Below are 13,383 nucleotides of genomic sequence, written 5' to 3' on the forward strand. Positions count from 1 at the left end.
GGGACCTCACTAACAAATGGGTGACATGATGGTGGCACCATCTAAGCTATAGTCTATGGCTGTTTCCTAACACAGGAACTAATTTTATGCCATCGACACAGCACCATCTTAAACATAATTAGCTGCTACATCTGTTGCAGTGTTAGCTTTCACAGCTGTAAGCCGACCGTTATCGTGAGCTTTCCTCCATCAAACCTAAGCCAACAAATAAGTGACATTTTTCACGGCACGATTTTATAACTAAAGGATTCAGGTTTATCGTTCTTCCAATGACAGACTGCAGACATTCTAAAGTGATATGAGCCAACATTAACTGGAGTCACCAATATGTTGTACAAACTAACCAAAAACATTATCTATAATATCTTATCTGCTAGCAGGACCCTCTCCTGAATCAATTTTGTTGGCAATCAAGGCCTCAATTTTGCATGTGGGAGAAATTAAGGATCTGCAAAGATCCTGTTTAATAATACAATAAACTGACTTTTTCCAGTTTGCCAGTTACACAACATTTGTGGCCACAGCAGGACATGGCATGCTATTTTCATGTGGTGGAAATAAACTGATAGAATGAATCTGTTTCTTTTTACTTTGCCATCTGAACTGGAAAAGTTTGGTCACAATGATACATTTATGCAAAATAATATATTTATTTATTAAATAAAGTTGTGGAAAATATGAAAAGTACACGAAGGCATGGATACATTATGTTTTGTTAACAAAACATAATGTATCATTGGCTATCACTGATCTAATGATAGCCAGTTACAAAGGTCAAAGGTCACTAATAATGGCTAGAGTTCTGACCTGTGTGTCTGTGTTAGGGCATTTCTCATGGTCTTGATCTGCTGGAAATGACAGGACATGTCTGTTGACATCACCATCTCTATCACCAGAGACCTCAGCTCCCTATGAAAAATAAATAAATAAACACACACACATCCGGTAATCACCAATCAGTTCTCATCAAAGAGCCCACACCTCTGAAAGTTTGTCAACTTGACATTCTCGAGACAGTGTGGGAACTCAACTTCTTTTGCGTTCAAAAAACAAGTCAAGTAAATAATTAAAGTTTAGGAGAAAGGTTTTGTTTTAAAGTCGGGCTTAAAACACCTTTTGTTTCGTGTGTGTGTGTACATGTTTAGACATCTTTGTGAGGACAGAAAATTGGCATGCTACTGTACTTGTGGGGACCAACAGTCACTTATCAGGACAAAATGCCCGTCCACACGAGTTTGACGGCATTTTAGTGGCTCAAAATGTGGTTTTAGTGTCAGGGTTACATGGTTATGGTTAGGTTTAGGCTGAAGGTTAGGATTAGGCATTGATTTTTGGTTAGGGTTAGGGTAAATGGCTATGGAAAGCATTATGTCAATGAGATGTCCCCACAAGGATATGAATACACACACACACGTGTGTGTGTGTGTGTGTGTGTGTGTGTGTGTGTGTGTGTGTGTGTGTGTGTGTGTGTGTGTGTGTGTGTGTGTGTGTGTGGTCACATATATCATGCCAGCTTGGGGCACTAACCAGACTTCACACTAACACATGAGGACCTGTGTCATCATGTGATGAAAACAGAGGTAAAACTGAATGTTTCATCAGTCCTACATCTGTTTCTGAAAACAATACTAGCTGTATAGAAAACACTTTAACCAAGGAAACATATTTAAAATATTTTCAGTCACCTGATTTTTACAGAATCTGCTGGGAATTCTGTAAATATCATCAGAACAAAAGTATTTTAAAATAGCCCTTTTTTTGTCTCTTAGAGAATGAGTTCTGTACATCAACACAAAGGACACAAAGTGGAGTTTTGTATGTAGTTGTGATGTCAAAGCTCAGGGTAAGGGCACTTGGTGCATTAAGATGGAAGCACAAACATCAAGAATTGGCAGTAGGGGCAAACCTCCAGTCATCTTTGTTCAGGTTGACCAGGATATTCATGTCTTCTTCAGCCATCAGCCTGTAGGCAGCGCTGACATGATAGTTCTCCAGCACTGACCTGTCATTGTACAGAATGGCCACTTCCGACCTGACAGACAGACACGACATCCAATCAGATATCTTCTGCAGTTTGTATACAGAAGCCGCAACATCAGCAGGTTTCCTGTTGTTCCCCTACTTAAGATTCACATCTATTCTTTGAATATTTTAAACCACACTTGCCGAAATTTTTGGAAAAAAAGAAGGTGGGGGGACTCCAGATGAATCCCACTGTGTTTTTCCTAGCGCCTCCTTAAACCTGTCACCATGCTTTTGAATCAAGCATCTGGAACTCTGTTGGATGAATTCACAACTCACCCAATGAACTGGCAGATTCCCATTGTTTTATTATGTAAGATAAAGATGTTTTTCATGAGTCTTTAAACACAGGCCTAATTCATATGTTATGTACTACGTGACAAACTTTATATTGTTAACTTTATATTGTGTTTAGTGTTAAATGTCAAATATCAATTATGTTAAGTTAATTATCTTGAGAAAAACTGTCCCTGTCAAATCAGATCCCCTGATAACCTACATGAAGTGTTACCATCTACATTACCTGGTGTGGATGTGGAAGTTGTTGGTGGTTCCTGTGTGTTCAAAGTCGTGAATTGCTGCGGCAAAAACCATTGCAAGAATTTCCAACTCGCTCAGCCAGTGCTGCACACATACACACACATCATTAGTTAGCTTCTATAGACAACTGTCTTTGCAAGCCATGTGCAGGCAGCACAGTTGCACAACAAGATTGTGACAAAATGATGTCCACATAGGCGTTTTTGAAAATCTACTTCTGTCTTTGTGTGGGCTAATTTAAGGTTTGGACATCAGCAACGTTTTGGAAAATGAGGACATGCTGCGGAGTCCTAGGAAAGACTGTTTGAGGATTCAGCTTTTAAGGATCTGGTTTAGGTTAACAGCAGTGTAAAGGGATGCCAGAGGTTCCCCACAAAAAGATGTGCACGTGTGTGTGTGTTACCATCAGTCCAGTGTGTAGCATCAGAAAGTGGGCAGTCTGAGTGACATCAGCGGCATGAATAAGGTTGTGGTAGGGGTTCCTGTGTTTGCTGTAACCGTTCTCAAGCGCTTCAACAAACTGCACCAGAGCCTGCACAGGAATCTGAACACAAAACTGTAAGTTAGCACAAGGACTAAATGTACTTTCCCCAGTATTAAGTCCGCCCACCACCAGATTTGAACAAAATTAAACTGCGAGTACCCTGAACCTGTTGATGAGGTCATAGCGGGTCAGAAGGTCGTAGACTAGGAACTTGAGGGCGTGCTCTCCTGTGGCCTCGTGGAAGGCAAAGACATCAAAGGACCACTGATCCACCTCCTGAGAAATGCATCAACAAATACCATCTCACATGTAAGGTATGACTACAGCAGACATAAAGCTGGTGAGACCTTAGTGAAATGAAGATTTCTGCCAGTAGAGGGCACTGTCCTGATAATGTTTGCTCAAACAGGAAGGATATAAAACTGAGATTAATTATTACATTTACATATACAATTACATTTAAAGCCTCTCATTGGGTCGTGCTTTGCATCTTGCAAGAAGCGTGGACTAGAATAATTCAATTTTTTTCTAAGTTTGTAGACAACAGGAAGTGCAGAGGAGGAAACATATATCATTAATGTACTAAATCTACATTGTCCTTCACCACAGTGTCTTGCCTTTCTCCGCTTCCTTCATTTATTATTTATCACCTCTTTTCCTTCTCTGCTTCATTTTTTTGTCTATATTTCATTTTCATGCCTTCCTTCCTAATAATCTCTTACTATCCAAAGCACTTCTGTTTCCTCCTTTCAGTCACTGTTTTTGGTTTTTCCACCCTTCTTTTCTTTATCTTACTTTCTTTTTTCCCTGGTAAGCTATCCAAGCTGTACCTCGCCTTTTGTCCTTTTACAGCTAGGACATAGGCTCCAACACCCTCCCCCAATCCTGACTTGGACAAGGGGTTAAATGACGTGAGGCGTGAAATGGACATATTCCCGTCTCTTCACTTTTCTGAAACAAGCAGACAAGAATATTACAGTAATATGTAAGCTATGTCCTGGGGAGAAAAAACTATCGGCTGCTGTTAATAGCACGAGTAATCTACTGAAGCGCCTGACACAAGAGCATAGACGAACACTTCTGAGTGATCCTTGTTCATCATCCATGGATAACAACGCGGCAACTCCTGCTAAGCAGGCAAAACTTGATTTTACTTCAGCAGCACAGAAAGCGTCTGAAGGTGAGCTTAAAAAATGATTGCAGGCTACATTGTGGAAGACATGCTACCGCTGCGTACTGTAGAGTCTCCGTCTTTTAAAAAAATTATTTATTATTTAAAGAGTTTAATTTCTATTGTTTGTCCACTCAAGGTTTATATGGATTTTAAAAAGTATTTAGTTTAATTACTTATTTAGTAATTAAGTTACTTTTCTGACACAGTAATTAGATAAGTATTTTAAATACAATATTGACTAAGTAATTAGTAATTAGTAATTAATTACTTTTTTAAAGTAACTTACCCAACACTGATTTCCTTCCATGCCTTCTTTCCTTTCCTTGTCTTCTTTCCTATCCTACCTATAGCCTTTTCTTCATTCTTTTCTTTCCTACTTCCCGTTCTTCCTCTTGTTTTCCTCTCACTTTCTTCCCCTTTTTGCCTATTTCTTATTTCCCATTCCCAAGTCCTCCCTGACTCATTCACTCATTCATTCCTCTTTTCTTTTCACATTGCCTCCTTTCCATTTCAACTTCTTCAAATATTTCTTCCAGTATTTCTTGTCTGCCTCCACACTTCCATATCACTTTATTCTTTTTATTTTTCTTTTGCTTCCATTTTATTTCCTCTACCTTACTTTTTTACCCTCCTTGTCATTCTCACTTTCCTCTTTTCATCATCCTGGATTGCTTTTCCCTCCGTTTCCTACCTTCTTACACACTTTCTTACCTCTTACAGTCTTTATTTCATTCTTTATTTTGTTTAATTTTTTGTTTTTTTCTCCCTTCATTTCCTTTTAAGGCTCTGAACTCAGAACTCTTACTGAAAAGGTTTTAATTTTTTTCAATTGCTAATCAAACGCAGGTTTAATACAGTAAAATGTCACCTGCTGCCAGTGGGACCGCAGCAGTAATTTTTACCTTCAGAGCTGTCAAAGCTGTGGGAGGATAGGTCAGACCAGCCATGTTGGACGTCCGTCTGTACATCCTGTTGTCACACACACAGATAAAAATATCACGCACTAATTTCACACATTGATACAGGCAGTGGCATGCATATAAACACTCCCCGCACAGACCCCCTCCAGCCACCCTCCTCCACAGTTTGTGACCAGGATGGATTGTTTGTTGTCATGGTAACCGTATTCTAAACACACACACACACACACACACACACTCAAACACTCACAGACACGCAATGAGCGCTGCTTTGGTGCAGCAGATATTTTTTGATTTCATGCGTCATTAAGCTGCAGCAGATGAACTGATACCGTTCTATCACTGCGAGTCATTTACAATATAATAATAGTGGACTTCACAGTTTCCCTATATGATCTCCATCCCCAGCTCTCTTGCACGCTAACATTGTTACACTTCATGTTGGACCCTTTAATCACATCTGCGGTGGAGTCAGCCGGATGTTCTGCCGTTTATTTTGAAGAAAATCTATGACTGTTCTCTGTTCTGTCTGCAGGTGTTCCAGATTTCTGCTGCAGATAAAAATAACTGAAATGACTAAACATCTGAAAGTGTTCGTTTGAAACAATCATTTGACAGAATTCTGCGACGCCTCACTGCTTTTCTGTACATGTATAACAAGTTTTAAGATAAATTAACATATAGAGCACTAGGCTCAGAGGTTAAGAGAAACCTCTGCATGTCAATGAAGTGGCAGGAAATACATTTATGATGTTACTGTAAAGATAAGATACAGTTACATTAAAAAGTATACTTTTCATGTCTTTTTATGGCTCTTCAACATCATATAAAAACAATTCATATATCCAAGAAAACTCTTTTGCAGGTGCTGGACTATGGAAGAAAAATGTCAATAGCAAGAAAAGGCTAAAATCTGCACAGCCCTGTTTTCTCAGCAGTCTTTTATTAATAAAGCTCTGTCATGGTAAGCTTGGGTTCCTGTTTTTAGTTCATTTAAGGGCTGAAAAATGAAGTAAATTCAACGTGTCATAAACTGCAGATCTTCTAAATAACCAAAAGTGAGTCAATCCTCATAGACTCACATGTTTAGCTGTAATTGCAAGCACTCTGAAACCCTGCACTGTAACCTATGGCATAACTTGGCATGCACCTCCCTAGAAATGTAACTAAATATTGTGATTGGCCTGTTCAAATTCCTAATGTGCATTTCCTGCTACTTTTTCACAGAAGTTTTCTAATTTATCAGTGAGAGAATAAAAATCATTGACTAAATATTGTCATGATCTGAGTGATGTCTGGTGTTTTTCTGTTTGGGTCCTGTGTTCTCCTGTGTCCACCCATGTGCCCTGATTGCTCACCTCCTTCTCTCACCTTCAATCTAACATCTCTGGAAAGAGATGTTAGGGATTATGTAGCCAACTGTTCCATCTCTGCACGCAGTCAGAGTAACTCCCAGCAACCCTCAGGTTTACTCAAACCGCTAGCCACACCTCACAGGCACTGGTCCCAAGTAGCTTTGGACTTCATTACCAGGCTACCCATCTCCTCCAGGAAGATCATAATCTTCTCCATAATAGGCCGGTTCTCAAAGTTCGCTCATTTTGTTGCTCTTGAGAAATTGCCCACTGCTACCAAAACCACCCAACTGCTCATTGATCATGTTTCAGGCTCCATGGCATTCCGCTGGAGATCGTTTTGGACAGGGGTCCTCAGTTCACCTCCCTGGAAGATCTTCACTGCAGTGGGAGCCAACGTCAGCCTCAGTTCCAGGTTTCACCTGCGGACCGACGGCCTGACCAAGAGGCTCAATCAAGAGTTGGAATTGGCTCCGTTTTGTTATGACACAAAACTCAGCCATCTGGTCCTCACAGTTCCCATGAGTAGAGTACAGAACAACTCACTCACCTTATCTGCTACTCTCACCTTTCAACGTATCCTTAGGTTACCACCTGCCTGTGTTCCCGGAAGTAGAAGCAGATCTCACTGTTCCTTCCATCTAGCATCACCTGCAGATAGCGCATTTAGGCCCAGAGGCCGTACTCCGAACAGTCGATCAGCACTGCCACTATGCAGATTGCCTCCAAACACCCACTCTCAGATATGAACTAGGACAAAAGGTTTGACTAGCCACTAAAGATATTCATCTTCAGGTCATCTCTTGCAAGCTCGCTCCCTGTTTTATTGGATCATATGAGATCGAGATTATCATCAGCCTTTCAGTGGTTAAACTCAAGCTTCAAGCATCCATGCACATCCATCCCACATTCCACATCTCCCAGGTCATGCCCATCCACTACAGTCCATTGTGGCTCTTGTTCTCCTGCCAAGCCTCTGATTAAACTTACCCGCAGTGCAATCTCCTAGGGGTAGGCAACTCCAGGCCTCAAGTGCCGGTGTCCTGCAGGTTTTAGATGTGTCCTTGATCCAACACAGCTGATTTAAATGGCTAAATGACCTCCTCAACATGTCTTGAAGTTCTCCTGGTAATGAACTAATCATTTGATTCAGGTGTGTTAACCCAGGGTGATATCTAAAACCTGCAGGACACTGGCACTCGAGGCCTGAAGTTGCCTACCCCTGCCCTAGATGCTGGCTTCTGGTAAAATCCACCAAGTCCTCTTGCAAACTCTTTCCCCAGAAATACAACTACTCACTGTTCTCAATTGCCTGACCTCCTGCTCACATCACTCTTGGATTTCTGGAAACAAAAGGATGGAACCTCACCTTTCACACACCCTGCCATTCAATCAGACACTCACCCGGCTACCCTCACTTTTCACCTGCAAGTAAATCCTAAACTATTGAACTCATACTCCCCTTCGGTTGACCGCACTGCAGTTCACAATTTAACCTCCCTCTCCCCCCTTTTCAGTGCCCCACGTCAGTGACTTTTGTTACAATCCCCACGTCACCTTTGGTATATCTCTGTGTTCAATACAGCTTTATTAAATATCATCATCGTTTGTCCATTGAGTCTGCTTTTCAGTCCGCTCCAATGTACTAGCATTCTGGCCAGTGACAAACACAAGGAATAATAATGATAGCATCAATGTAAGGACTCAAGTGTCAGCAAAGTCCTGGAGGGAGATTGCCAAAACTATTGGAACGAAGGTGAGGGAATATGCAATGAAGTGGAAAAACTTGAGAAATAAATATGTTTGCCACCAAAAAACAAAAAAACTGACCACTACAAAAAGTGAGGACCCAGGAGAGAAAAATGTCCCAGCATTTTATTCATTTCTATCGACTGGCACCGGATATAAAACACTGGGCTATTACCACAAGCTTAAATGCCAGCAATAATGTCATCCATTTATGTAGGTTTTGTCATAGGCTCTACAAGATTCCCTTCTCACAGAAATCTAAATCAGACCTTAAGGCCATTACACATTAAGTGCATTGCAAGCTAGGCATGTTTTTCTGATCCAAACTTGTCTTGTAAAGTATGTGCACACCAATGTGCTGCGCTTTCGTGAAAAATTCATCCTACAGACTTGGAACTACAAGCACACTTGTTGCCAAATAATGATCTGAATGGTCAGATCTGTCAATGCTGGCTGTGTGGCAGGCAGGAGTAGGACCTAAACGCAGGACTCAAACACAAAGGGATAACTAAAAGAGGCAGCTTTGTGTTGTGTTGTATCAAAATACTCAGATACTAAATTCACAAAAACAAAACCTAACGCTGGAAAATGAAAACACGAAACTGGAAGAAAACTAGAAGAAAACTCTAGGAAGTGATGGACACGAGGAGCCCAGGAGAACACACAGCAACATGGACAACACAACAACAAGCAGAGGAAGACAGAGGACTTAAATGCACAAAGAATAATGAGGGGATAGGAAACAGGAGGAAACACAGCTGGTAGTAATCAGGCACAATGAGACAGGGAGAAGGGAAACTGAACTCACTGAACATGGGACGAGAGACTGTCAAAATAAAACAGGAAAGACACTGAGACGCAGAATAAGAGACAAGGGCTTGACATTGGGACCAGGGGAGAAACAGAAGCAGAGAACAAGACAGAATGAGGACACAGAGAGGATGAGAGACATGACGGACTGGGGAGAACACAGACAAGACCAAGATGACCACAGCATGAAAGGGAGGAGACTAAATGAACACAAATCTAAGAACTAGAAATAGAAATGACAAAACTAGGAAGATATGTAATATTTGAATGTAATATGTCCAAATGTTACACACTGAAAGTGTTAAATTTTGAGGAAGAAAACAAAGAAAGAAAGATTCTGGGTTCATCCAAGTCTCACAAGAAGGCAGCAGGAGGGAGAATTTAATGGTTTGATCCAGGATTTGAAGCTGCATCACCACCGCATTCACACATATTTCAGGATGTGAGTGGGGAAGTTTGAACTCTTGTTGGCAGAGTTGGAAACAACTTCTGAGGAGGCAGAGAAATCATTTCAGAGAGCCGACTGGCCAGAGTAGTGTCTAGCTGTGTGTCTGGGGTTAGTATTATTTTACTATTACCATATAATTGTACCTGTGCCTACTTTGAGCGACGAGCACACTTGTTGCCACATACAGTGGTCTGATTGGGTCAGATCTGTTATTTTGGAGCTGAGAAATAGGAAAAATCAAGCTTGGTTTGAAAAAATAAATGCTGAAATACTCTATATTCAGCGAAATGGTAAGGTCAGTGTGAAAGGTTGCAGTAAGAACAGGTGAGTACAAAAATATTTTTATGCACAAAATATTTGTGCAAAAGTACAAAAGTCTTTAGAGTCAAACAGCAGGATAAATTTTCATCTGACTGTTTTATCTTCCTTTACCACCTTACTCTTTTTCTTCTCAGATTGCTCTTTCCCTGCCTTTGGTACCTGTCTACATTTCTACAGCCTTTTTTCAATTTTTATTTTGTTTTAGTTTTTTTCTCAATTTCTATTTAAGGTTCTGAGCTCTGAAAAAATGAGCTCTGACTGAAAAGGTTTTTATTTGTTTTAACTTCTGATCAAATGACGGTTTAATACAATAAAATGTCACCTCCTGCCAGCGAGACAGCCGCAATCGTTTCTACCTTCAGGGTCAGAATATTCCAGAAAACTCTCTCCAAGTGCTGGACTACAAAAGAAAAATGTCAATAGCAAGAAAAAGGCAAAGTGTGCACAGTTCTGTGCTCCTACAATTATTAATAATTACCTGTCATGGTAAGCTGTTTTTAGTTCATTTAGCTCTATGGATAGTTTCCGCCTGCACAATATTATGGTCTCCATTAGAGTCACACAGCAGGATAAAATAGGGTATGCTTTACTGTGTGATTGACGAGTTGCTGCAGTATGAGGGTGAGTGTAGAACAGACCCAACATTTATGAAATGTAATCATATGAATGCCTCAACATTGAATCTGGTCCACATGTACCTGCAAGAGCATTCACAAGGTCCAGCTGTGGAACTGGATTTGAGTCACAGTCAGTGTTGGAACTCATCCCCTGGTGTTCAGGACCTATAAACCAAACTAGGAAAGCCACTTCACTTTGGAGCTGGCTTTGTGTGCAAAAAGATGATCAGGTTCTAGCGAGGGGCGAGTGCAACTAGAAGATCAGTATTGTCTACAGTGTGACTGTATGTTGAGGTCTTAAGAGTAAAGTAAGGTCATTTTAAAAAGCAAGCAAACACACAAAAACACCCAAAGTGGAGAGTACAGTTATCAGGAGTTCATTTGTGGAGTGTGGCATACTGTTCATAGTAATTATTTTGGAAGAAAAGAATAAATCAATCAAATTGCAAAGCTGGAAATCAAGGAGGAGGTAAGGGTGGACTGACGGGTCAACCAAACGTGAAAGCCTGAGTCCCTCGCACTTCACGTTGCTAATGGTGAATTTTAATGGCAGCATTGACATTCCAGGCTCTTTTCGCATTGCTAGTCTCTTCCTGAGTAAGTATAAAGCTTATAGTTATTTACAATTCAACATTCATTTTTGACTCTGAATTGACTCACTCCTCCTCTGTGACCCTAAATTGGATTGGATTGTGGGTTATTATGCTTACATAAAACCGGAATATCTATATATCAGTTGAGAAGTTGCAGCAAATTATTATTATTGTAAAGGTTTGTGAATTATCCTGCAGGACTCAGTTCATGTTCATAACATGTTTTGTTTTGTTTTTTTATTTTGTAACAGTCTTATTATATAAGGAGATAATGGGCAAGGTCAAAGTTACTTCATTATTTTCTAGGTCAGAGCACCTGGGAGGACATAAAGGAAGAAAGTGAGTCAGTATATAAATTCGCTCCAAGCTCTGCAGCCATTTTAATCCTTGAATAGGTCTGTTAACAGCTAATGGGGTGTGAAGCAGAGGTACTTAGAGTTGTCTGCAGTTTTATACACACTGAACAATGATTTAAAATGAGATTTACAAAGCTTAACTAATGCCTGCTATGTTTAATGGCCATTAGCAGCAGTTAGAGTGAGAATCTCATTGCTGGTGCAGTTGCGAAGGCACTTTCTCTATTCATGAGCATTTATTTTGAATTCACAAAACCTGAATGCAGGCTTTTGGAGAAATTATGGGACTGAAACAATTTGTGAATTTCTTTTCTTCACACTACCACTCCGTACAGTATTTCTAGCATGCTTATTAGTGAATACAAGTTTTCTGTTTAACTGATCAGAGCAACATTTACCTCTCTACAAATATCCCAGCCTGCACTGCATGAACAATGCTCCTGAATCTTGGCTTCTCTTCAGGGCGACGCTTGGCCACACCCATCTTCCTGCTGAAGGTGCACGCCAGCCAGTCACGCACCTCGCTTGGCACCGACTCCGCCTGCAAGTCACTGAGCTCATCCTCAGTGTCCAGCAGGCGCCTGCAGAGAGAAACAGTCACATTTTTGGCAACTGCTGATAAAGCTTTATTTTCTATACAGCCATTCATTCAACAGCCTGCTCAGGCTCACCTGGTCTCATCGGTGTAAACAGCATCCAGCATGGCAGCTGCAAGCTCCAAGTGCCTCCGGAGCTCCTGCAGGTCCACCATGCCACGGTCCATCTGCTCCAAGACCGCCTTCAGCCTGACAGCACAAACAAATATACAGTGCATTACACTAATTGAGCAAACACAGTTGAAGAACAAGTAAATGATGCAAAAGCTACAGACTGTGTAGTATTTGTTTTCTTTTTTTCCACTCTTTTTTAACAATTTAACACTGTTGTCAGTTATTCAGAAGTTGGACGCCCAATGGTAAAGGGCTAGGTAACATTTAAAATCCTGTCAGGACCACTTTATTTGAAAGGAGATTGTTGTTTATATCTGCAGTAATTCATATTTGTCTGTACAGTTCTGTTCTGTATTTCCATGTGCATACACTGAAAGCTAAAAGGTAAAAAGAATGCAACAAAGGCCCCTAACACAGCAGAGGAGGCATCAGTTAGAAAACATATGGCATTAATTAATGGCATGTAACACTTTGGCTGGAGGGAATCTGGGTTGCAAAGCAGCTTGCAGAGGCAGCAGTATCTGTATGGAAGGTGAAGCAGCTTAAATATGAGTGAGTAGAATAAATTGAAGAATGTCAGCCTGGGCATCAGCTGATCTGGTGGAACTGCAGGCTGAGCTTTACTGTCCAGCCTGACAGAACTAATGTTATGCTCAATTTTCTGTTAGATGCAGTTTAGTCACAAACACAACAAGCACTTTTAATTCGGTTATATGGTATTGATTTTATACTTTAATATAATCAGGTATCTTCTTTTTCTTCTTGGCTGCTGTGGATATCATTCCTCATATTTACAGCTTGTATTAATGTAGTTTGTGCTGCAGAACTGTCAAAGTACTCCTGCCTCTTTTCAACTATTTTTTGCTTTTTTGTTTCCCTCAGTGTCAACTTGAGTTATTTTTATCACTGTGAAGCTAAATTTGTCAGCTAGGAGGTAGTATTTGGTATGTCTGTTCTCAGCTGAAATCAGAAATTATGTGTCATCATGACTCTTTTTTTTTTTAATACCCTATAATTCAGGCCTAGTTCCAGAGTGTCTCAGTGAAAGGTGTGGTACTTCTCTTTGTTCAGGGTGCAGATGTCCAGCTGCAATTACCATGTTTCTCTATATGTTTGATTCTGGAATTGTTTCCCCTAATAGGAAGGCACATCTAGGATACTGGACAACCAGCGACATCCTCTGGCTCTTCCTCCCATAGTGTGTCGTTTTTTTCTATCTCTCTGCTCTCTAACTAGTTCTCCTCACCCCAGCAGATGGCTTCTCCTCCCTGAGTCTGGTTCTAC

At 40.6% G+C, this 13,383-nt stretch overlaps 1 protein-coding gene across 2 annotated transcripts in view; it reads right to left on the reverse strand.

The window, feature by feature from the left end:
* Window positions 1-13,383, reverse strand: part of pde1a (phosphodiesterase 1A, calmodulin-dependent) — a 50,536-nt gene that overhangs the window by 10,520 nt on the left and 26,633 nt on the right. For both annotated transcript variants that reach the window (XM_065472121.1, XM_063499405.2), the window contains 8 exons: window positions 12,061-12,174; window positions 11,788-11,970; window positions 5,123-5,189; window positions 3,206-3,322; window positions 2,966-3,106; window positions 2,546-2,646; window positions 1,907-2,032; window positions 808-909 (listed from right to left, as the gene is read on the reverse strand). In XM_065472121.1, coding sequence (XP_065328193.1) covers window positions 808-909; window positions 1,907-2,032; window positions 2,546-2,646; window positions 2,966-3,106; window positions 3,206-3,322; window positions 5,123-5,189; window positions 11,788-11,970; window positions 12,061-12,174 — 951 coding nt within the window. The remainder of the gene's footprint in view (window positions 1-807; window positions 910-1,906; window positions 2,033-2,545; window positions 2,647-2,965; window positions 3,107-3,205; window positions 3,323-5,122; window positions 5,190-11,787; window positions 11,971-12,060; window positions 12,175-13,383) is intronic.

Source organism: Pelmatolapia mariae, linkage group LG16_19 (assembly GCF_036321145.2).
Source record: "Pelmatolapia mariae isolate MD_Pm_ZW linkage group LG16_19, Pm_UMD_F_2, whole genome shotgun sequence".
Classification (NCBI taxonomy): domain Eukaryota; kingdom Metazoa; phylum Chordata; class Actinopteri; order Cichliformes; family Cichlidae; genus Pelmatolapia; species Pelmatolapia mariae.